The sequence below is a fragment of the Thermobia domestica genome, chromosome 1, assembly GCF_964235325.1.
Source record: "Thermobia domestica chromosome 1, izTheDome1.hap1.1, whole genome shotgun sequence".
NCBI lineage: Eukaryota > Metazoa > Arthropoda > Insecta > Zygentoma > Lepismatidae > Thermobia > Thermobia domestica.
In genome coordinates, this window is record NC_137454.1 from 2,353,525 (window position 1) to 2,379,589 (window position 26,065).

At 34.9% G+C, this 26,065-nt stretch overlaps 1 protein-coding gene across 6 annotated transcripts; it reads left to right on the forward strand.

The window, feature by feature from the left end:
* The first annotated feature begins 1,676 nt into the window (after positions 1-1,676).
* Positions 1,677-25,433, forward strand: LOC145683091 (uncharacterized). 6 transcript variants are annotated; one of them, XM_081754477.1, is made up of 4 exons: positions 1,677-1,747; positions 6,756-7,315; positions 15,337-15,407; positions 23,920-24,143. In XM_081754477.1, exons 2-4 carry the CDS (start codon positions 6,831-6,833, stop codon positions 23,991-23,993), a joined length of 630 nt encoding a protein of 209 aa, XP_081610603.1. In that variant the 5' UTR covers positions 1,677-1,747; positions 6,756-6,830; the 3' UTR covers positions 23,994-24,143. The 6 variants fall into 6 exon arrangements, with proteins under 6 accessions (XP_081610603.1, XP_081610578.1, XP_081610583.1 ...); XM_081754452.1 differs by lacking the exon at positions 15,337-15,407 and having other exon boundaries at positions 23,920-25,433; XM_081754457.1 differs by lacking the exon at positions 15,337-15,407 and having other exon boundaries at positions 1,690-1,756; positions 23,920-25,433.
* Positions 25,434-26,065: the final 632 nt, after the last annotated feature.

The window sequence follows — 26,065 nt, forward strand, 5'->3', positions numbered from 1 at the left end:
CATCACAAATTGTCATGGTCTGGGATTGAACTAATGGATCCTCGTGCCAAATGCATACACTCTACTAATGGACAAAAAAACTGTTTCCGTTCAAAGAAGTATTCCGTACAGTGATAATTCTAATATTCCCCTTCCAGTGCCAAAGTGAGTGAACAGTGCCAGTAAAATCGTGGAAATTAATAACGTAATGAAATATAATCGGCAATTCGTGACGACCGCGTCATCCGTGTTCTTAATAATAAATGAGCCTAAATTAAAATATTATCATAATAATCAGTTATCCAATTAAAGTGCCTAAAAGCAATGTAATCTTTGTTCGTGAAGTTTAAGCGTTAATTAAAGTGAAAAGTGAAATTTTGAGTATCCTTTCAAAATAATTATCATGGTTTAAATTTACATTTGTTAGTTTTTAGAAATGATCTAATTTATTTTCTTTTCAGCACGAATGACCAGCGCCTATGCGACGTAATAATTCGTACATTATTAAATTACATTAGCGCTGAAAATACAATTAAATTCGACTTTTATGCCGGTTCTCCAAAACGTTCTGGTTCGAACTTTGAATCATGTTGTCCAGTAGCTATATGGTAGGCTTAGATGGATGATCCAAATTGTTGTTAAATACCAAAGGAGACGTATAAGTTGTAGAGGATCGAGTCCCGGACAATTGCAACTGTCCAAGCCCACCTAGAGATCTGTAGGATCCGAGCTACGTACTGTTATAAAAGGGTTTACCCCGACAACGGACAAATAAGGATCGAACCCAGTACTGTCACTAGAAAAGCTTCCCGAATAGGAACGGATCAGAATCGAACCCAGGCGGGTTACAAATATGTCTTCCCGAACAAGGACAGGCAAGAAACGAACCCAAGCGGGTCATAAAATGGCGCACCGAACTAAGACAGAATTCCTGCACCGCTAGATTGAATGTAGTGATTTATGTACTGGAATGTTTGGTAAAACCACATAAAAGCGACGCTAATTATATTTTCTTTAGCAAGGTAAATCATAGTGCCTTTTTTTTAGTGCTATTTAATTTTGTTGTTCTGGCATTCGTAAATCAATCATCATGTATGTGAATGGAAAAATGATACCTGTTATGCATGAAATGCGAAAAATTCTAAGAGAAACAGAGTATTTAAGAGTAGAAAGTTTACTCTCTTACACTTTCGTTTTTTTCTTTTTTGAGTGTACAAAGGGCTACGACTGTGGCAACACTGATCATGAGTATTACTTTACAGTTCCGGTTCACACGGCTGAACAGTGGGAGCCTCGTATCTTGTCGTGCTCCTTGAGGAAGAAGGTTAAGTGGGCATCGCTATACACCTACACTGCACTTACACTTTCTGTCACATTTACACGTACATACATTCCCTTCTTTATTATACTCTTTTCTTTTCCATTTTATACTTCCCACTTTCCCTTAATTTTTTGCCCTGTTGATCTTGGCTTTTCGCCCTCTTTCCCTGTCCGAACTCCTTTCCCGATTTTGACCTTTTCCTGACTTTGACTATTTTCCCGATTTGTGTCTTTTCTTCCCGATTGTGTCCTGTATTTTATTCTATTTCGTTTTTCAATCATAAATCCTCTGTTTGAGGTACACATTTGATCATTTAGCACCTGTAGCACATATGACTAGTGAGCTGGTGCACCCACCTATTTGACTGATAATAGTCATTAAATAAGACAAGACACACGGCTGTTACTGAAGTATTAACGGGGTATTTTATTTACCAACTCACCAGAGGCAAGACAAGTAGTTAATTTCGTACTTCTGATTGTTTTGTGGTTCAATTTTTTTAAATTTTCATTGTATTAGTAGATACAATTACGTAATGACAAGTTTAGTCACACCACATTTTGCAATATTTACAGGCAAAATTCAGTAATTGCTATGGAAGACATGTTTATAGGGTTCAAATTTAGGCTTATGTTTAGCAGAAAGGTAGCAATTCTGAAAAATGTTATATTTTCGGTAATTTCTGTTTACATTAGTTTAGGTTAGACTAGTTTAGTTAGATTATCTTAGTGTAAGGGCCCAGCATAATTTTCCAAAAAATCATATAATTTCGCTTATTTCTACTAATATTATGTTAGTTCAGGTTAGGGGAAGAACGCAGACTGAAAGTATTTGAGAATAAAATCCTGAAACGAATATTCGGAACCAAAAAGAACGGAAATGAGGAATGGCGAAAACTTCATGATGAGGAACTGTATAATTTATACCGTTCACCAAACATTGTTAGGGTCATCAAATCTTGGAGGCTCAGGTGGGCAGGACGTGTAGCGAGAATGGAAGAAAGTATGAACGCTTTCAAAGTTTTAACTGGAAGTCCAATCGTTAAAGGACCATTAGGAAGACCTAGGCGCAGATGGGAGGACAATATTAACCCTTTCACAGAGGAAGTCGACAGAAAGAAAATTTCCTTAACATGCAAATGTCGACTATAGTCGACAGGTTAAAATTTGTTTGTCCGTATCTTGGCTTTGTCGAGAATAGTCGCCGAAGTTGTACCGTTCAATTTTTTGTGTTCTATTGTTTTCGATAAACAATAGAAATCACACAGAAAAACTTTGGCGACTATAGTTAACTAAAACAAAACCAAGATACAGACAAATTTTAACACGTCGACTATAATCGACATTCGCAGGTTAGGGAAATTTCTTTCCGGCGCCTTCCACAGTGAAAGGGTTAAGATGGATCTCGCAGAAATAAGAATACAAAATATGAAGTGGATTCAGTTGACTAAGGATAGAAGTCAGGAGAGCTTTTCTGAACATGGCATTGAACCTCCGGGTTCCATAGGTCATAGAATGAGTTAGTTAATTTTAGGCGAAGTTTATGTACTTTATATGTATTTCGTGCCGCTAGCTAGTTCCAATTGTTTAAAAATATGCCCCTGCCAAATATCAGTAACTTTCGTGAAAAGAAAAGTGTCATGTTGATATACGTACATTGCTGTACTTTTTCCTTAATGTTTAAGAAACATAGTTTGGGATTGAAATAGGTTAACGACTGGGAATTAATTCAAAATTAAAACCCAATACTTTCACTTACATGGCATAATTAACATTTAATACTAATTTGTAATGTTTTTTCTTCAGTTCGCGACTTGTATTATATGAAGAAAAAGATTTGATTTAAATCAAAAAAATCAACAAAAATTTTTTTGAAAAAAATCATGATTTTTTTCCACCCTGCATACATCCAACAATATTCCTTGCGTTTTCGTTATTTCTCTAGCCAGTTCAACCAAACGTTTCTCTTGTTTTCACTGAAGTCACCAAGTACCATCATGCATCTTGATACTGGCCCATACACACACTTATGATATTCTGCACCAAATAATTTACCTACACCACATTCAATTTTGTTACCAACGAACTACAGTAATGATACACAGATCTGCAAGAACACTGCCATGTTCTTGCGCTGTACGCATCTGATTAAGGCATCAGTGGTGAATTCCCATCTCCTGCATGTCTAAACAAGATCTACATGCTGGAACATGCAGTCTGTCGAATGAGCGTTAATGTGCATTTGTTTTGTTTGCTTGATAGAAGTTTGTTCTTCCATTTTTTGCTTAACCCCTCTGTGACTTATTCATTCACTGCCAATTTATTTATGATTGTCTATACAGTAAACTTTGATTATCTGTACTTCTGCCTATGCTTATTTGTAGGTGTAATTTTGTCTTAATAATAACGATACTTCTAGTCAAATCTGAAACTCCTAAGTTTTGGTATATAATAATACCATACAGACTTGTTATGGGAAGAAATTGTATATTTTTATCAGTTACCCACCTTATATATATATGTAGAGAGAGGGAAATACGCACTTTTTTCACTTTTCAAAATTTTAAATTATTTTGTATAAAAAATGGAGGACATGTCTAAGAGTTGAAACTTTGTGAATGAGCACTTCTATATTAGACTTCTTTATACAGAAAAGGCCATCTTCCTAATCATTTACCTTCGTGCAAAATTGTCTGCTTAACTCGGAACTTTTAACGTCAGTGTCCTACTTTTTAAACTTACTTTTCACCCTGCTATACTTCATGGACGATAATGGCTATTACATAGTCTTGGACCATAAAATTTGCTGACCATTTGGTTTTTGTTCCACATCGATAGAATAACTAGGGGCTGACATACTTCAGATTCGGTAACCCCTTACAGCACCGCCAAATAGCACATCTTCAAAAACAATTATTGCTGCCAATCGAAACCTAAAGTCACGAAAATTAAAATAATGGTTCTTTTGGTCATGCAACATGGTAACGTAACTGTATATCAAAAATCAGATCTTTTCGAAATTGTTAAGCAACGAATTATTCCTTTCCTGGACCATTTAATATGGATTTAACAGTTATGGAATCAGTAAGAGTAGCTCGTGTATTATAATGAGGAAATCAAGTGAAAATATTGTGTGTGAAATTACTACAGACTCTGATAACAATAAGGAGATAGTTCAATTGTCAAGTTAAAGTGTAGTGGTATCAAACCAGAATTTTTCTTGTTGCTTGATTCTGATCTTACATCCTTAGAAGAATCTGATTTAAGGTATGGTAAAAGTCCTGCTACAATTTTAGCTTATAGTCATAATAGAAATATTGCACAGATATTTTGCAATACGCTGGATAGTATTTACACAATTTAATGATGAAAGTATTAAAGGATCCCCCAATTAGTAATTTTTACACGGGAACAACTGGGATATTAATTATAATTGGGATAGTCAACGATGTTTATTCAAATAGAAGTGAAAATTCTTTCTCCATCTTAATCACCGGTCTGTCGTTACTAAAAGATCAAGTTTTTTAATATGGTTGTAATTGGCATTTCAGTTAGGTATGACCTTATTGAAGCTCTGCGTAAATAATTTAATTAAATCGACTAATAGAAAATTAGAAAAAAAGAAATATGTAATGCTTATCATAGTGACCTTTGTTGATCTCAGAAATGTAAGAGAGAAATTAGCACTAACCGTGGAGACATTTAAATACAGTAGGTAGGACACAGGTAATCCAGCTACTTGTAAAGTATCCAGAACAAGAAGGATGTATGCAACACTATTCCAGCACTAAGGAGTCTTCCAAATTAATAATGATAGTCTTACTTCAGCGAGTGGTAATGTAGAAGATGAATCAAAAAGTGGCAATATTGTAAATAGAAGTAGGGGAACAAGCGTTACCACACTGGATAGGTCATTTAGCATTAAGTTTTCGCAAAAATCAATTGGCAAAGCAATTGTTCTGAAGCAGTAAATGGAAGACGAGATTATAACCTCGTGCTCACGTATCTACGTGCAAAAGAATCATGGTACTTGATGCCGGCACTGATGACGGATAGGTAAAAAAAAAAAAAAAAAAAAAAAAAGGTCAGCTAAAATTACTGTGAATGCAAGTCTGACAGTCACGACAATATGAATTGTGCGGTATTCAGAAAATGGTTTTCAAAGACCTTTATAGGTAATTTACCAACAAATGAAAAGTACGTGATTGTTCTAGATAACTCCGCATGTCATTTATGCCTAAAATTGAAAACGCCGACAGTGTCAAAGAACGTAAAAGACGTTCGTTACATGAATATAAACAATATCCTAGCGCTCGACCCTCTACCGATGATGGCTCTTAGATAATATTAAAAAATCAAATATAGATAAGGCCTATGTGATTGACAATATAGCGCCCAACTATGACCTTTACGTATTAAAGCTTCCGCCTTATCATTGTTGCCTTAACTGGACCGAAATAATTTGGTGCAAACTCAAGATGGACGTTAGAAAAATATTGAAACACCCTCATTAAATACAAGTTCTTGTATGATGTTAGGAGAATGTGTTCAGCTGATAAGTGCAAATGTGAAGAAATGTATTGACCACACAAAGGAAATAGTTGCTTTACGCATGACCATCACTCCGACGACAATACAATTTATTATTTTTGAGGACTCTTCCGACAAGGACATGGAAACTGAAAGACAGGACGTAACATAAACTTTAATTTAGATTGAATTAAAATTCCGTTTCGAAAGTATGCAGTGCTCGAAATCATATTGTTATTGTTGTTGAAAGTGCTGCGTGAACAATAAACTATTACATTTCTTCCATATTTTTAATTGGAGGGAGCACAGTGTCTCATTAGTAGAGCGCTTGGTTTGAGTTCCAGGTGTCCCTGACTGAATCCCAGACCAAGTCAGTTTGTGCCGGATGAAAATGTGCTCGTGTATTTTCTCGGGATTTTCGCTAATTCTTACATTTTCTTATCCCACCAATTGAAGTGAAATCTTCAGTTTAACGTTCCAAATTATTTAAATGGAGACTAGTGAAGACAGATGATTAAGAAAGTGAACGATGATGACAGAAATAGTGGGATGAGACCTTGTAAAACCACAGGCGAGTATTACAGATTAAACGCTTTTGGCACCCACACAAGCAGAAAAATCTGTTGTTCACAACTTATGAACACTACATATTAAACAAAAATTACAGATTGTGTTATTTTCTATCTTTAAACTTGTTCCCGTGTTAAGCTTTCTTGTTCTCACATTTCCTGACAAGAAAGAACACACATAGTGAAGTTAAGACGTTGCAACCCCACAAATGTGGTCGAAAGAGGGATGGAGGGAGGATAGGATGCTGTAGTAAAATCATAGAGAAAACTTGAAAGAAATTTGCCGAATATATATATATATATATATATATATATATATATATATATAACATTAATATATTTTGTTAATACTTTCAGAATTACTCATTCCACTCCAATACTTCGTGCTGCAAGTCTCAATTCTATAACAGGAAGACTTCTTGTGTTAAGTAAATGGCTTCTCCTTGTCACAACATTGCTTCGATTCAAATTAAAACGAAAACAGAAAATGAGGCTATTGAAGACGAAAATTGTAAACACAATGGTAGCAATTATGATGAATCAGAAGGTAAAGATCCTCTTTCAACATGTTCTTTGTCCTTTTACGATTGTAAGGAGCTAGCAGAAGATAAAACGGAAGATTATAAAGTTTTGATGTTAAGAGGATCTGAGTCCTCTGTTCAGACTAGTGATATTAGACCAGATTGGAAACTAAGTTCGAAAACATTATGTTTGGTGAAACGTTTATCAGTATCTGACTTACCCGCAAATGATGAAACTTTTCAAAGTAACGTGAAATTGTTGAGAAAATCGGTTGGAGTTAGACATACTACGGAGGAATCAAGGAATCACATACCTTTCTGTATTGGAGATAAAAACGAAGAGAATATACAAGAAAGCTTTTGTCAAGAAATAGATCATAGTTCTCAGGAATTCAGGTACGTTTATATTTCTGCATCTGTTCAGAGTTGTGTTTAGTGTTGTGAAGGCCTTGAAATTTTGGGTAAAAAACAGTTTTTTTTATCTTTTTTCCCGAGCTTAGAAAAAAAACGGAAAATTTGGGAAAAATTGAAATTTTCGAATATTTTACTATATTATGATTTTGAAATGAAGCTATTTTATATTTACTAGTTTACATTTAAGATCATTGAGTGCTTATATTTATGTATTAGAATAGGAAAAATTTGTGTCAACAAATATATGTGCATCACTCCTTTAATGTTAGTACCGCGATAGAATGGAGTTAATCCTACAGAAGATACTAAAATAAAATTAATTAAGATAGCTGCATTTAAATTATCTTAAGTAATCTTATGAGATTCCCGCTTTATGGCAGAGAAATGTTAAAATACCTGGGCCAAAATCATCTTAGTTAATACCGGTATGTCAAAATCAAATATGTATATTTTATGGAGATACGTATCTTACTTGTGCTGTGTACAATTTCGGGAAATTTTAAACCCATTAAAAAACCTTTCGGAAATATCGGCAAAAAGTTAAAAATATAATTTAAAAACTATTTCTTCGCCAGACGTTAATCTTATTTGCTGTAACGTGTCTACAGCGTATAAACAATATATTTTGTTAGAAGGAAAAGTTCTTAATGCAACAGGTTTTAATTTTACTTTTTAGTTTTCTGATTTCTGTTAAAATCCCCCTTTATTATTTGTGTGGTTTTCGAACAACTCAGAAAGAGAGACGATCTTATTTACACATACATATACATAGCACAAATGTGAATTTGAGCAGCGAAAAATATATTAAAGAATTTAACATGTGAAACTTCTGTTCATTATTATTAAATACCAGCAAAATAACCGTTCTTCGCACGGGGAGAATAAGTTTCGTTTTGAATATAAAGGACACTAAAAACAATGCACTGGGACCCCAAAAACTATGAACTTGACACTAGTATCAGTCATCTTCAATTACTTTTATATGTCACCCTTCCCCTTTAGGAGTACTAGTGGGAGTTGAATTTGAATTTAAACGCCATGGAAAGTGTTACTGTTCATCTTAGCGACTCCAAAAATATGGATTCGACACTAATATCGATCATTTTTTTATATTTTTTTATATATCAATCATTTCCCCTCAATGAAGTTACGGCGCTGAATTTGGATTTAAACAGCATCGAGAGTGTCAATGTTCATCTCAGCGACCCAAAAAAACTGTGGATTGGACATTAATATCGGTCACTTTTCATCATTTTATATATCTCCGCATCCCCCAATTTTGCGGGAATGGATTTGGATTTAAACAGCATCGAAAGTGTCACTGTTCATCTCAGCGTCTCCGAATATTATGGATTTGACACTAATATCAGTCACTTTTATATATCTTTTCCTTCCTAAAGTTGCGGGCTTGAATTTGGATTTATAGGACATCGAAAGGGTAACTGTTCTTGTTAGTGGCCCCGGAAAGTATGGATTCGACACTAATATGGGCTATTTTCAGTCATTTTCATATATATATATATATATATTTCCCCTCCTCTAAGACGCGGGCCTTTTTTTAAACGGCATTGGAAGTGTTACTGTTCATCTCAACGACCCCGAAAACTATGGATTCAACAATAATATCATTCATTTTCGATCATTATATATATATATATATATATATATATATATCCTCTTCTCCTAAGTTGCAGTGCTGAATTTGGATTTAAGCGACATCGGAAGTGTCACTGTTCATCTCAGCAACCTCGAAAACTAATATGAGTCATTTTCAATATGTATCCCCCCTTCGTTCCTCAAGTTGCACCTTCAAAGTAAAGTAATAGAAACCGTCCTAGGCCCGAACCCCATCTATGTTAAAAATTTTATCGAGATCGGCCTGGTTGTTCAAAAGTTGTGATGTGATAAATATAGTCACTTTTATTTTTATATAATTTGTCACACTAGAAAACAGGTATTTGTTTACAATCAAAATTTTGTGCATAAAGTTTATATAAAAGTCTTTATTGGAATATTAAATAATAGTAGTTATATGTTTTAATGCATGATAATTAGTGAACTTTGCCTACTCCTGTCTCTCTTAAGAATTAATTTGGTTGAAATTAACAAAATTTCACCAGATCAAAAAGCACATTAAAAACTCAGTTCCATTCAAGAGCCTATTGTTGCAGCAGAAACGCTTCATGATGATATGTGTGTATGCAACTGTAAATGTCCCGCAATTAATGCAGAACCACGAATAAACGACTAAAAAGCATATAAAGAAAATGAGTGCAGGCTATTAATTTTCAAGAATAATTACAAGAGTTTTAGTTTCGATTGTTTATATATATATATATTGAAGTTTCTCAATTATACTTTAATGCATTTGAGAATAAAACTGTTTTATTACTAGCAAAATTAAATAATACAAAGATTTTTGTTACTTTCCCAATTTTTGCGGAAAGAAACTGGAAAGAACTGTTTCTTACCTACGGGTTTACAATTTTCCGGAAATTTTACAACACTAATTGTGTCTGATTTGAATTCGTTGTTTTTTAGTTTTAAGTACTCAGTACTTTGTGCTTTTTTTCTTACTATACAGTAAGCTAACGGAAATTCAAATGATTCAATAGATAAGAGAAAAACGAGCAAATAATTTTTGTATGTTTAGTGTGTATATAATTTAATATAGTTTGTGAGAACATCGTTTAGGTCATTGTTTCTCAAACTTTTTCATTAACTACCATTTTATTAGAATGTTCTTACAACCATTTTTTCTATATTAATATCAGTATACTTCTCTTTTTAATAGAGTATTAATTAAAATTCTCTTAACGTTATTTTGATGTTGATATAGGAAAGTGTGCATTGGTTTTTTGTTAAGTAGTTTCTTTTTAATAATTGAAGTTAATCAAATATATTTTATAGAGTTGATACAGCAACAAATTTCATAAGATGTTAGTCGTAGGAGAGGAAGTGAAAGATACTTCTTTATGGAGCTTTCAAACTCTGAAATGCTCAACAATTATAGTGAATGATACGAAATTCCTTTGAATTTTTCATCCTTTTTGGACTACTGTTAAATCTAAGAGAATTATATGAATTTACCTCTAACACTATAATTTATGAAACCCTGGTGTAGGTACTATATATTTGGTCTAGGAATTAATTCGTGCGGTTGGTACGCACACATTGAAGCTGTAGTACAAACACAAAATACATAAATACCTTAAGAAAAATATTGTCCATCGCTAGCCACCACTTTCGCCCATCTGTCAGGCAATGTACGGATTCCGTGGCGAAAGAAGTACTCATCCTTGGAAGCGATCCAGTCAGAGACCCATGTTTCGATATCTTCTGAAGAAGTAAACCGCTGTCCAATCAAATCGTTGTTCATGCAATCGAACAAGTAGTAGTCCGAAGGAGCAACGTCAGGTGAATACGGCGGGTGGGGTAAAACTTCCCATCCGACATTTTCTAAATAGGTTTTGACCGGTTTTGCGACATGTGGGCGAGCGCTATGATGTTGAACAATAAGTTTATCATGTCTGTTCTCCCATTCTGGTCGTGTTCTGGCCAGAGCTTGCTTCAAACGCATTAATTGTCGTCGATAACGTTCTCCATTCATAGTTTCACCCGGTTGCAGCAGCTCATAGTACACACCTTTCATATCCCATCATATGCACAGCATAACCTTTGCACAGTGAATATCTCGTTTTGGTTGTGATGGACCTGGTTCACCTGGTTTCACCCAGGCCTTTTTTCGTTTAGGGTTCTCGTAATGGATCCACTTCTCATCACCCGTAATAATTCGATGCAGAAACCCCTTTCTGCTCTGTCGTTGAAGCAGCAATTCGCAAATGGTTTTTCGTCTTTCAACGTCTCTGTCTTTCAATTCATGTAGAACCCAATGTGACATCTTTTGAATCATTCCCATGGCTTTCAAGCGTTTGGAGACTGTTGTTTGATCAACGCCTAATGCTGCTGCAAGTTGTTCCTGCGTTTGACACGAATCCTGCTCGAGCAATGCTGTCAATTCTTCGTCTTGAATTTTTTTTGGCTGTCCAGCTCGCTTTTGGTCTGCCAAGCCGAAATCACCACTTCTAAACCGTGCAAACCACTTCTGACACGTTCGCTCAGCTAGAGCATGGTCACCATACACTTCCACCAAAATACGATGACTTTCAGTCGCACTTTTCTGCATGTTAAAGTAATGCAGCAGGACACCCCGCAAAAACACTTTATCAGGCACAAATTGCGCCATGTTCACTTAACTACAAACTGGTGTTGAAGCTTTAATCCACTGCCCTATACTACGAACGATACGCGATGACAGGGGTTTGCAACACATGTGTGGATACACGGAACTGTGGGACATCGTTGCGCCATCTCTTGTCCACCCGCACGAATTAATTCCTAGACCAAATATGTTACAGTGTATTACAATATAAATCCTGACATGTTCTGTATGTCTCTCATTTGTACAATGCTTTTTTCAAGTTTACAAGAAACAAAGAAATTATTCAATGTGTTGAGCTCGAACCAATAGTGAATAGCTGCACAAAGAAGCACAAAACATTACTTATTATAGTCCGAACTCACTATAATAAACGCTCACTCTCTTGATTTCTTGGCGATTGTGCGCCTTGCGCTAGCTTGTATGGTAGTTTTATTTGCACTTAGTCTGAAAACATATACTGCCTGTAATCCGAGTTACGAAAGTGAGATGTTCGCTAAGGGACACCAATATAAAAGGAGAGTACTTAACTAACGAGATGAAAAAATGTGTGTGAGGTATCTTTTCTTGTCTATGTGTACAAAAGATTTCTTCGCTACAATGATTGATTCTGTCGTTAGCGTGCTTTATCTTCTATTTTTCCTTTTTCTTAGTTACCGCGCAAAATAACTTTAGTTGCAAGAAAGATATATAAAAGTCAAATGGACAAAAACTCCATACGTTATATCTTAATCTATTTCGTTGTTTTGAGTTTAATATTATTATACTATATTTCTCGATACTTAATGAAAATTCTCTCTCCTCTGCATGAAGTGGTATTTAATAATTTTTATATCAATATTCCGGAGTGTCGAAAACAAATTATATCTGCGTTATTTTGTTTGTGAGAATTTGATTCATACTATAATTTTTTCATAATGCTAGTAACTTTAAGTTAGTTTTGTCATAAGACAAAGTATCACTTTAGTATGAAGTTGTTTTTTTATATATTTGTGAAAAATAATTTCTAACCAACTTTAACGTTATATTTTCTGATATACCAGGTGAGTTTTCAAAATTCTATTTAAGATACACAGTTTTTTCTCTGTATATTTGCTCAGTTGAATTAATAAAACGTAGAATTAGTAAGTACATGGAGAAGTGCCATTAGGCTCAATTATAAAAAGTCAAAACTATTGTTAAAAATTATCATTAAAATGAAATGAAAGGAGTGTATGTATGTATGTTGAAGCGCACTTTCACTTTTTAAGCTTTTTATTCAAAAAAGTACATAAAATATTTTGCGGAAATTACTATGTTAGAATTATTTCTAGCAAAAAACTATACATAATAGTGATGGGCAGTTTAGTTCCTTTCCCGGAATCAATTCCTTTGAATCCGTTCCGAAGAAGGATTCGTTCCTCCGGACCGAATCCTTTGGTTCCGCGAAGTTAAATGATTCCATAGTTTTTTTTCGATTTGATTTCCCCAAACAAGGATTCGTTCCTCTCTGGATCAAATCCTTTGGTTCCGATGAGTTGGAATAATTCTGAGTTCTCATATAGCTCTCCAATTCAATTCCTCCTTTCACCTAAAGTTGTCAAACCACTCTTATCGCCTTAGAAGTTGCTGCAGTGGGAAATTGGAATGAGTAGAAGCAAAAAAAGAGATTGCAGTGTTTTGAAACAAGTTCACAAGGTTCCATTTTTTCCTGATAAGGCCGAGATAATATTGCACATAGGACAAGAACAGATACAGATATTGTTTGTTTCTTTGAATTTTTCTGTTTTATTACAGCGTATGCTAAGAGTCCACGTTGAAACTGTTAAAGAGTAACAAGTGGTCTTCTTTATTTCTCATTTTTTTACATGACTATTAAACGCCAAAAAAATAAATGTTTGTTATTTTCATTCTTACTATTTATTTAAATACGTAATACCAGCAACATCAAACGAAGTCTCGGGCTTCCTTGTGTAGGAGTGTCATTTGGGGAGGGCAAGGGGCAATTGTCTATCCTGATTTTGAGAATTACATATATTTTTAATAAACTGTATACTAATAATAATAATAATAATAATAATAATGATAAACGTTACGCGCAATTTTGGTTCTCGCGGGAGACTCGAGTTGTATTTCCAGTGACAACTCGTGTGTTTCGAGGGGGGGTGCGGTGGCTCAGTGGTAGAGCGTTCACCTCCGGTGCTTGGGGTTCCTGGTTCGATCCCACCTCGCGCCGTGTGGACTTTGTGGTGTACAAAGACCGTGCTCGTGGGTTTTCTCGGTAGTTCTCCCGTTTCCTCCCACTTTCTTCATTCCACCATTTTATTCATTTCTTATAATCAGCGTCTCCTTTAGCCTAACCGGCAAAATCGTGGGACGTAAAACTGAAAGATTTCATATTCATTTTTTCGTGTGGTTCGGATTTGTCATTAGGTTGTAGACCCACGTCACATACATTAATATCTTCGATGCTGAAAGAGAAGTTAAACTCCCTTTCCGCAAAAGTATGAAAGAAGTGTGGTGAATTATGGGAACTCATAAGCAGAGTTTCTTTCACACATATTTCTCAGGGAGTTGAGTTTGTTTAGTTTATCGTCCCTTTCAGTAGCTAGGTTATATGAGACGGGACCTACTGATTAATGTGGAATCCGAACCACATAAGCTTCTGCCGGGAATCGAACCCGGTTTTTCCACGCCAAAGGAGCGTACGATAAGCGCTTAGCCACGAAGGAGCTCGAGAGGAAAAGGGATAAGGTAAGTAAATCACTATTTCATATCATTCTTGTGTAGGGCATGACCTTTAGTTAATAGTCATATTTTGATCTTACCCTTTTGGAGAAAATTTTCTGGATGAATGCCAGAAGGGGGAGAATCTGTAAGGTTAAGGTTCCATTTTTTTTTATAGCTCGTATTTGCTAAACACAGATGACATTCCCTAGTCTGGTTTAGAATTTCATTCCATTTTTAATACTGATTGTGAAACAACAGGGTCCTCTTTGATGACAACAAGCGCAACAACAATTGGATTCCTTCAGCATCTTAATAGATGAGTGCCCTTATCATGAATTATCTGATAAAAAAAATTCATTTCAGTTTAATATCCAGTTTTTATTCCCTTTAGGCTTCGGAAGAATTGGTGAAATGAGAAAGTGGGAGAAAATGGCAGAGCTGGATTAACCCATCTGGGGGCCCGGGGCTTGAAAAAATATGTGGCCGTTGTTGACTTCACTTAATACATTTTTGTGAAAGTACAGTAGGAAAGTAAAATGAATATGTTTCATTTTCTGATCATATTTTGTTTTGATGATGATGATTGTATCTTAATATTCTTTTTAGATAACCAGTTGAGATTTTAATCAGAGAGGAGGCCCGGGGCTATAGCCCTCCTAAGCCTCCCCTTAATCCGGCCCTGGAAAACGGAAATCCACGGACACAATGTTGTCCACCACAAACATACTTGGCCCGTGATCGAACCAAGGACCCTGCACACCAGTGGTAAACGTTTTACTATGCCCCTATTTTACATCTGAGGCACCATTCCCACTATTTTATAAAAAGTATAGTTAATTAACGTTGATTGAAAGTCGTACCCAAAAAACGTATTGTGGATCAAGACAAGGTCTCCGATTCTGGGGGCTCGGGACCCCAAATGCTTATGTTGAACCCATGTATTTTTATGAATATGAATTTTTATATGTATTTTTTATTTTCACATGTATTGTTACATGTATGTTTTTATGAATATGCAATATTTGGTATAATTTAAATTAAATTTCTCTTAAAATTCTCGTATATACCTTTTTAGACCCTTGTCTGCAACCACACATCTGTATGGACCTCTCCCAATGTTAGAGAAATCGGCGCCCTTGGATCTAGGTGAAGTATTTTTAAAATGTGAAAGCAAGTAACAACATAATCATCAGTTCTTCAAGTTAATTCTTAATTAATCGCAAACCTATAATTGCTTATTCATGTCTAATATGATACATTCGAGATTTTAAACCCAACTCTAAACTATTTGTGTAAGTGGTCCCGGGTTTGATCCCGGTGAGGATATTTGCCTTGGATAGAAGTCTCATCTTGTCCATTAAATCCTTTTTCATATTATCTTGGTGTGTGTTGAAATAAGCATTAAAACCTAATCAAACAACCAATTGCAAATTTTATATTAGTGTAGTGTTATATGGACATTACATCAGAATATATTGAATAAGAGTTTGTGTGTTACAGCAAATAGTTTTATTATCCATTTTGCAGTAAAAATCTATAGACCTGGTAACGCTAAACACCTGTGAAAAAGTAAAAACAAAAAGAGAAAAAAATAGTGATGAGACTAGCAACCGACCTTCCCCTCTCCTCCAGTTGGGACAGGAGTTGCGATGGTTAGAATATTGCGGAAAAGTGACACGAGAGCGCGTAAGATTGCTTGTTTCCAGACATGCGCAGTACGTGCATTATTTGCTTCTCTGTTGTGCAGTATCGGTCTATTCTTTACCATTGTGCAGTATCGGTCTATTCTTTACTACTGTTTTTGCCCATCCATATCAATCCGACTCCATTCATATCAATGCACTCTTCTGTTGTTTGGTTCCGCTATCTGGTTCCACCAACCGAATCCACTGATTCAATCCGTTAACTCCTTGAGTGAATCCATCCCGTGAGTGAATCCGCCCAAATGAATCCGACTCCTTTCAGAGATTCAATCCTTTCATTCCTCTGAAGGAGCCGTTCTTTCGGAACGAATCCTTCCGGAACGACCCATCACTAATACATAAGCTTGATTCAACAATAATATCTAGATCACTCGTATAGATATATATGTTTACATTTATAGCAATGGACAAAGAGGAAGTAAGACTTGAGCGCTTGCCAATGTTTTGTCTCTTTCCTTCTTAAGACGCACGTCAGCAACATTGAGAGAGTGGTTTATGAAAGAAAGATAGAATGAGTAAGAGCGAACTAATAGCGTAACATACTTCGCTCGCCATATAGTTATCATTATATTTAAGGCTTGACATAACTAGTGAGATGAAAACCCTGTTCCTAACTGGAAGGAAACAAAGATCACCAGTTAGGAACAGGATTTTTCGTTCATAAACGCATATTACCAGCAATTAAACGGGTTGAATTTGCTACTAATAGATTTTCTTTTGTTACTCTTAAGGGACGGTGGTGTGATATTATTGTTTTAAATGTACATGCCCCAACTGAAGATAAGGATGACGATATAAAAGACAGTTTTTACGAAGAAATGGAACGGATATTTGACCAACTCCCGCGATACCATATGAAAATTCTATTAGGGGATTTCAATGCGAAGATAGGACAAGAGGATATTTTCAAACCGATTATAGGGAACGAAAGTCTGCATAAAGAAAGTAGTGACAACGGTGTTAGACTCGTGAACTTTGCAACATCCAAAAACCTAATCGTGAAGAGTACAAAATTCCCACATCGCGACATTCATAAATACACTTGGACATCACCAGACGGGAAAACACATAATCAAATTGATCACGTTTTAGTAGATAGAAGAAGGCAATCTAGCATAATTGATGTCCGGTCGTTTAGAGGGGCTGATTGTGAAACTGACCACTACCTGGTGGCAGCGATAATCCGAGAGAGGTTATCGTTGAATAAAGGTAATATTCATTGTCCGAAAACGGAGAGATTCAATTTAAAGAAATTAGAAGAGAGCCAGGTAAGAGAGAAATACCAGATTGAAATTTCCAATAGATTCTCGGCTTTAGAAGATTTGGAGTGCACTAGTGTTGAGGATACCTGGATTGACATTAGAGATAGCATTAAAATTTCAGCAAAAGAAAAATTGGGACACGTGGAAATACGTAAAAACAAACCATGGTTCGACCAGAAATGCATAAAACTAGCAGAGAAGAGAAAACAGGCAAAATTACGATGGCTACAAAATCCGAATGAAATAACTACACAAAATTTCGCAGATATCAGGCGGGAAACTTCCAAAGCTTTTAGAACAAAGAAACGCGATTTTCTGAAAGTTAAAATTAAGGAACTTGAAGATAATAGTAAAAATAAAAACATCCGGGACATGTATAAGGGAATCAACGAATCTAAGAAAGGCTATCAACCTCGTGCTTATATATTAAAAAAATCTGACGGCACAGTTCTCACTGACACGGATAGCATCTTAAATAGATGGACAGATTTCTTTGACGATTTGCTTAACACGCAACCGAAAACTAGTGTGCTTGGAGAAAAGGAGATACACACTGCGGAACCGTATATTCCAGAACCCAACCGAATAGAAGTCAAAACTGCTATAAAGAAATTAAAGAAACACAAATCTCCGTGTGTAGATGAAATTCCGGCTGAGTTAATTTTAACTGGAAACGAAAAATTGTGGAACAAAATACACAAACTCATTCTCCTTATCTGGAACAAGGAAGAATTGCCACAAGAATGGAAAGAATCAATCATTGTTCCAATTCACAAGAAAGGCGACACAATTGACTGTAATAATTATCGAGGCATTTCTCTTCTGTCAACATCCTATAAAATCCTTTCAAATATTCCATTAGCAAGACTGACCCCATACGCAGATGAAATTATTGGGGATTATCAGTGCGGATTTAGACGAAATCGATCAACTATCGACCAAATATTTACCATTCCCCAAATACTCGATAAAAGTGGGAATGCAATACCCCGGTACATCAACTATTTATTGACTTTAGAAAGGCTTACGACTCGGTTAGGGGAGAAACATTATACAACGTTTTTACAGAACTTGGAATACCGAGAAAGCTAATTAGATTAATTACGATATGTTTAAATGAATCCCAAAGTAAAGTCCGGGTAGGAAAATTTTTGTCCACGAGCTTTCACGTCGAAAATGGCCTGAAACAAGGAGATGCGGTATCGCCATTATTATTTAACTTCATTCTTGAATACGCTATAAGGAGAATCAAAGATAGGAACCTGGGCCTACAGTTGAACGGTATTCACCAGGTTATGGCATATGCTGATGATGTAAATTTAATAGAGGATGATAGGAGAACAATAGAAAGATATGCAGAGATCTTATTAAACGCTTGCAGGGACATGGGTTTAGAAGTAAATGCAGAGAAAAGTAAATACATGGAAGTGCGTCGGGACCGCAATACAGCAAATTATGGATGCCTTAAAATATTAAATAATACTTTTGATAAAGTGGATACTTAATATCAATATTAACAGAGGAAAATCATATTCACGAAGAAATTAAATGTCTACTAAAAGCAGGGAATTCGTGTTACTATTCGGTTCAAAATCTCTTGTCGTCGCGAATTCTGTCGAGGAATTTAAAGCTTAAAATATACAAAATGATAATCATGCCTGTTGTTTTGTATGGCTGCGAAACATGGTCACCTACTCTAAGGGAATAACATAGACTGGAAGTATTTGAGAACAAGATCCTGAGACGAATATTCGGACCCAAGAGGAACGGGAATGGGGAATGGCGGAAACTTCATAACGAGGAACTACATAATTTATATGGTTTACCCAACATTGTTAGGGTCGTCAAGTCTAGGAGGCTTAGATGGGCGGAACATTAGCTAGAATGGAAGAAAGTAGAAACGCTTTCAAAGTCTTGACTGGAAGACCAATCGGAAAACGACCATCAGGAAGACCTAGGCGCAGATGTGAAGACAATATTAAGATGGATCTCTCAGAGATAGGAATACAAAGTAGAAACTGGATGCAGTTAGCTAAGGATAGAAGTCAGTGGAGAGCTTTTGTGATCGCGGCATTGAACCTCAGGGTTCCATAGGCCATAGAGTTAGTTAGTTTGTTAGTTAGATAATAACTGCATAGACCATAGAGTTAGTTAGATAATAATAGATGCGCTGCACTCTGCTCAGATTCTTCGCGTAACGACTTAGTTTCAGGCGGACATATCTTCACCGTTAATAGTTAGTATGAAAGAAGTTGTATATAGAAATATTCACCAGGTGGCAGTTAACGTCAGTCAGAGCTTTAAACTTAGGATTTGTCTTGGTAATCTTCGGTAAAGCAGGTTGTTTTAGTTATAAAACGTGCCGTATCTATGCGCTGCTGTAGTGGATAGCAGTGTTAAAGCATAAAAGATATACTTTTCAAATTATCAATAAATAAATTCTAGAAACTCACTTTTCCATATATATATATATATATATTTGAAAGTACTCAGCAAGCTTTATACAAGTAGCAATACATGACGGCTGTCCAAAAAGTAATTATTAACTAATGCTTATGAGTGAAACGCTATAATTATCAGACATAATGATTATATATATCAATATCAAACAATAAAATATATCTACCCATGTACTGGTATATACGAGGGTTACCTAAGAAGTAATTATTAACTCATGCTTATAAGTGAAAAACTAATCAGAGACGGCATTTAATGAGATCTATTTATTTAAGCATATATAAGGGTATATAAATGAGTAAATTTTTGATATAATTATACCTATGGCTATTAAAGCCATAAAATGTACACAATATAAGCGAGTATATTGATTATGTAATCATTACTTCATTTTCAATTGAAAATATTGATTTCTTAAAATAAATCCAGTGATCATAGTTTTATAATATTAAGCATCCATTAATTTAAAATGCAACTTGTGTATTGTCTTGCACGTCCTTTACAACTAAATTAAAACTTCGTTAAAATACATTTCTTTTGAGAATACATAACAATTCTTTCTAAGAACATTTGATAAGATTTCATTTTTTGACTAATAAGATTCATTCTTACAGTATAATTGGTAAAGCTTGAATCCATTATTTAAATATTTGAAGCTTTCACATTTTACAGAGATTATTTTAAATGTCTTTCAACATTTATACTGTACCTTTTAATATATTTTTGTAATGATAATGTCTGATAGTTCCTATATAAGTGTACTAAAGTCTTTCATCTGTATATTGTGTTTGAATTAATTTTCATAATGTTAGTTCTTAAGCTTCACCTTTCTCTAAATCTTGTAATTTAACAGATCTTAAAACGATGCCATTTTTCTTGTTTAAATAGGATGCCATTTATCATTTATTACATAGAAAATCTTCGAGAAATTTATTCATTTCATTTACGCAGAACTCAAATATTGGATAAGTCCCTTTTAGTCCAGTATATTTAATTCGAAACCCATCTTTAATTATATCACTTTTCATCTTAATTGTCATGTGTTTGGTAAATCTAGGTGGAAGAAATATCTTAAAATTTTCACATTTAACTAAAACGCTCTTACCAAACCTAGTCTGCGTCTCTTCCGTCTTTAAAATCTCATATTCTGTATTTAAATCTAACTCTCTTAAGTGAAAAGTGGTTTCTGTTCTAAGTTCCCAAGATTATTTAGAAAATCAATATCACTTGCCTACTTTTATTATATACAAAATTTTTAAGTACAACTTTCATGGATAATAATCCATAAAAGTTAATACATATAAATACATTACAATATGGCTTTCTTGAAACTCTACTTTCGCATTATTAGGATCATAATTAAAGTTCTGCTGACCAGTTAAAATTGCATAACAAATTGTATTATTAGCTACAGTTTCTTCAAATCTACAACTATCTTTATATTCGTTCTCTCATTCACTGATGCATTCTTCATCTTACTACAATTAATCGCGTACACTCATGTCCAAAATTATTGTCGCATGTCCATAAATATCTTGTTCTAGGAATATAATTTAATAACGAATTCGCCCGGTATTTCATCTAATGTTAAAATGTGTATGATCGGCAAAAACATGCATGTGGCAAATTTCATGTCAAAAGAGCAGTAAATAAGAACAGTAAATAAAGCGAAAATAAAACTTTCTCCTCCATTTAGCTACATTTTGTTCTACTCATTCTAATTTTCGTATTTATAATTCTTTCCCTATGAAATTTACCACAAATATACATTTCCCGATTGTACTCATAGTATCAGTTTTAAAAGTGCCCTGCAACATCATTATCAAATTATATTCTTACAAGAAAACAGTTATAGATATGCGACAATCATTTTGGACATGAGTGCACGTATGTCAATTTTAATGCACTCATTTGGATTATAGTACATTTCCGTTTTTCCACAAGTTATTCTCTTAAATGCGGTGTAATTGTAATGCATCTTAAAACAGTCATTATTACCGATATCTAAATTTCTATTTCCTTTAGAAAACGTTTAATTTCGACCGTTCTGAAAATAACAATTTTTTACTCTAAAATTTTTAAATTTACTAAGATCTTTAGTCTGCTTATCTTTTCTATCAGTTTGAAAAGTTATAACTACAAAATCTGGCATATCAAATTTTCTAGAATTAAATTGAGTAGTAAATAGAAACCACTGGTATAGAAACCCAAAGAAAAATCGAAAGAAATTATGTTTTATTGTGTTATTTGCACCTAATATTCCTCCAGCTTGAGCACCTATAGCTTGAAATTTCATACAACAGTCTGCTCTACGAAAGTGAATCAATTCATCACCTGCATAATCAAAATGATTTTTTTTTTTTTTTTTTTTTTGTAGTTTGCTTTATTTCCTCGCGTAACATGTCGAAAAGGTCAGTAAGTTTTATTAAACAAGAAATTGAACACATGTTATCATGCGACAATTGTATTCAGGAGGGATTGAAATTATCAACTTCGGCGCCGACAGTCAGTGTACTAGTCATGATTGTACATAAAACAGCTCTCTCGTGCACAGAAGTTACCGTTCTCGGACAACATAGGTTTGATTACGGACAAACGCTCATGCGATTACCACCCAAATTAATGGCGATGAAGGGGAACTTAATGTTATGCAATATGAATTTATTTTAATTTTAGAAAATTCAATAGTTTCGAGTAGACATGAAAGCTAGAAATTGTAGCGATGCGAGTAAATGCGTTAACCACACACTACCCTGTAAAATGCAGTCCTGTTTGGGTTACATCATGTTTGGCTCGCAGTTGCCCTACGTTTTCAATTTTATAGTGTTTCTGAATGGGCATTATTGTATGGACAAAACTTTTTTTTTTTTTTGCTAGCAACAGTTTTAGTTCGAAAAGTAAAGATGGATTTCCAAGGTTAGACTTCGTGTCCGGCAGTGTAAAGTATCATTCAATAGAGAGGGTGCGGTCGATATTCTACCTTTGTAGATGTCAAAAACAGATTTTATTGTTTGTGGCTTCTAAATTTGTTTTGTAATAAAAAGTTACTAAATCAAGCATGTAGATCCTCAATAAGGTCAGGATCAATGTTGTCCCTTGTAGCATCCCATGAAAGGTTTGTCCTGTACTTGACAGCTGACGCTACCGTCGTCAGTAGAGACGGTAATGAAAGAAGCTTATTGATACGATGGTGACGTTAGTTTACAAGTTCATTAGAATTTTTCTCAAATTTAGTTTCGGATGATGATTGTGGATGTCATACAGTGTTTATAGCGGCTAATGTATGAGTTGGTTTCATCTGTCAAGATTGTTTTCATCTCTTAGGCCTTTAATTTCTTGCCGCAAGCTAGTGGTGCTTTGTGAGAATCAGTCAAGAGTTTGTACCTGGCTACACTTCCCATGGTCAAGTAAGGAAATGTTTTGTGTTCGCCAATACTGAATCAGCGTCCATATGTCCATATTAATCTCCAGCTCTGTCATATTTCTCTACCAAAACTGACATTAGTGAACTATAAAGGCTAGTTTAAAATAAGAAATAGAACATGTAGTATTATCGTAAGTTAACACCGGAAGAGATTTCGTACTGAATACGACAAATATTTTTGTACTATTTCACGACGTTATGTGCCATATCCTATAGAGACGCCTGAAAATGTTAGACAGGGCCTTAATAAATGAACTAAAACAATCCTAACGATACAACATACCAAAAGTTTTACCTGCGATAGACTCAATATTCATGGAGGTAATATATGATTAACACACCATTTCCACTTTTAGACCTCTCTCTACTGCTTAAACTTCAAATTCTTGGTTGATCTCTGATAGTACTACTTCTATGCAAATAGTACTAGAGACAGCAACATTTATTTATAACTTTCACACTGAACGAATCACCAGGAAAAACTGATGTAATTACATTGGCTCTTGGAATGTCACGATCGAGCTAAGTGTATTTATTTTTGAGGTGGGGGACCTGGCTTTAAGCTTCATATTTATGCCATCATCCAAATTTCAGCGTAATAAAATATTTGTTACATCAAGTACTCATCAAACTTAGCATTTGTCGGGTATCAATACATTTGTTCCAAACCTTCATTGCCGCCAAATTATAACTCAACAAATCAGATCCTTCCTGTAGTCTAAAATTTAATTCAACTACATGCGTTAATATAAAAATGAGAGAATTATCGCAAATGTCAAAGTGTATTGAATAAAATAAAATTTATATTTCAGGACAGCTGCTGAATCGCCCACTAAACGTGATACTACGTTTCATCCAGACATTAATTTTTGCAAGCATTTATTAGTAAAATCTGCTACAGAAAGGCAAGTGGAGAGAAAACTCCGCTGCAACGAAAAATTTTGCAACAAATACACAAAATATTCGTATTTTAGAAAACAGAAGTTAATTCATTCTGAAAAGAGCTTTTGCAAGATATGTAGAAAGTTTTTCAGTACTGAAGGAAATATGAAAAGACACATGTCAATTCACAACGGCGAGAAACCTCACCACTGCAAGGAATGTGGAAAAGGATTCCGTCTAAAGGCACACTTGAAAAACCACTTCATGATACACACAGGAGAAAAACCCTACTGTTGTGAAGTATGTGACAAAAGGTTCATTGAGAAATCAACATTGAAGCGTCATTTGTTTACACATATGGGACAAAGACCTCAGAACACGCAGATGACTGGTAAAAACTTGAGTGAAGTATCACTTCTCAAAACCCCAACTTCAACTCAGAAAAGTGAAAGCCATTACTGTTGTCATGATTGTGGTCAAAAAATTAGATTCAGATCGTCTTTGATAAAACACATGCGAATACACACAGGAGAAAGACAAATTCATTGCTGTAATGAATGTGGAAAAACTTACGTTAGCAAATGGAAATTGAGAAGTCACATATTGACCCATGATAATCAAATACTTTTTCATTGTCAAGTCTGTGGTAAAGGTTTCACTCAGGCATCAAGATTCAAATTCCACATGTTAATTCATACATGTGAAACACCTTACAGATGCCAGGAGTGTGGAAAGTTGATCAAATATAAGACAAATATAAAACAACACATGATGATTCATTCGGGTGAAAAGCCTCACTGTTGTCATTTGTGTGGAAAATTGTTCAGGCAAAAATTATCATTAACTCAACACATAATGTCCCATACAGGTGAAAAGCCTCTGTCCTGCCAAGACTGCGGTAAAAGATTCAGAGATAAAACGGCTCTCAGAAGTCACACGTTAATTCATATGGGTAAAAAGCATCACTTATGCCACGACTGTGGGCAGAGCTTCAGTCACAATGGAAAACTGAAGAGTCACATGTTGATTCATACACGCAAAATAACACAGTAATGGTATGAGTATCGAATAAATTCTGCTGATACATAAGTGTTGAATAAGATTTGCTCAGAGAAATATAATATTGTTATTTGTCGAAATATAACGATGAGTAAGTGAAGATACTTCGATCCATATCATTGGATTTAGACGAATCTCGTCCTGCGTTCTTTCTTTTCCTTGAATGTATTGTGCTGGACAGAAGTTTGATCAGGTAATGACGACTACTTTGAAACAGATGAGGAGTATGAGAATTAAAGCTGTCATATCTGTACATAGGTGTGGGAAAGAAACAAACTTGTGAACCTAAGGTATAGAAAGAAGTCAAGTTATTAATATAAACTATGCTAAGGATCATTGATCTATATCATGATAAATACGAAAGCAGTTTCGAAAGGAAGAATAAGACGTTTTAAAGGGAGGCAAAGAAACCTACCGTAATCACTCTAAAGATAAATGACTTACTGTCTAGTGATCGTGGTTTAGTGGTCAAGGCGTTCGACTAGTAGTATGGAGGCAAAGGGATCGAATTCACTTCGGGCAGGTTTTTTTTTTTTTAATTTAGGATTTTCTCTGGTGACTAATCGGCGATTACACGTTTTATTTTTTCAGATTTTGAATACTCGGATGTTCGAATAGTTGAACTACCCAATCTTCAGGAATAATAATAATAATAGTTACCTCCTATGAGATTAAAAGTTATGAGCTGATTATCGCATAGGTCATACCATTACAAGGAGAAACTTGAATATGGCAAGAATGTTTCGGTTATGTTTACTGTTGATCACGAGAAGAGGAACTTCTCATCTCGTTTCTAAAACAAAACAGACGAGAATTAACATTTTACATTCGAGACCGGACAAGGTTAACTCCTATTATCATCTCGAGATGAGAGACGAGACGAGAAGTATCTTAAACATTTCTAGTCTTACTTCAATTCTCGAAATAGTGTACTTCCATTCTTCAAGTAAAAATTGCTTTGTCGACTGAATCTTAAACGCTATTTTGTTACTTTGTATTTTTGAGCTCATTGAGTTC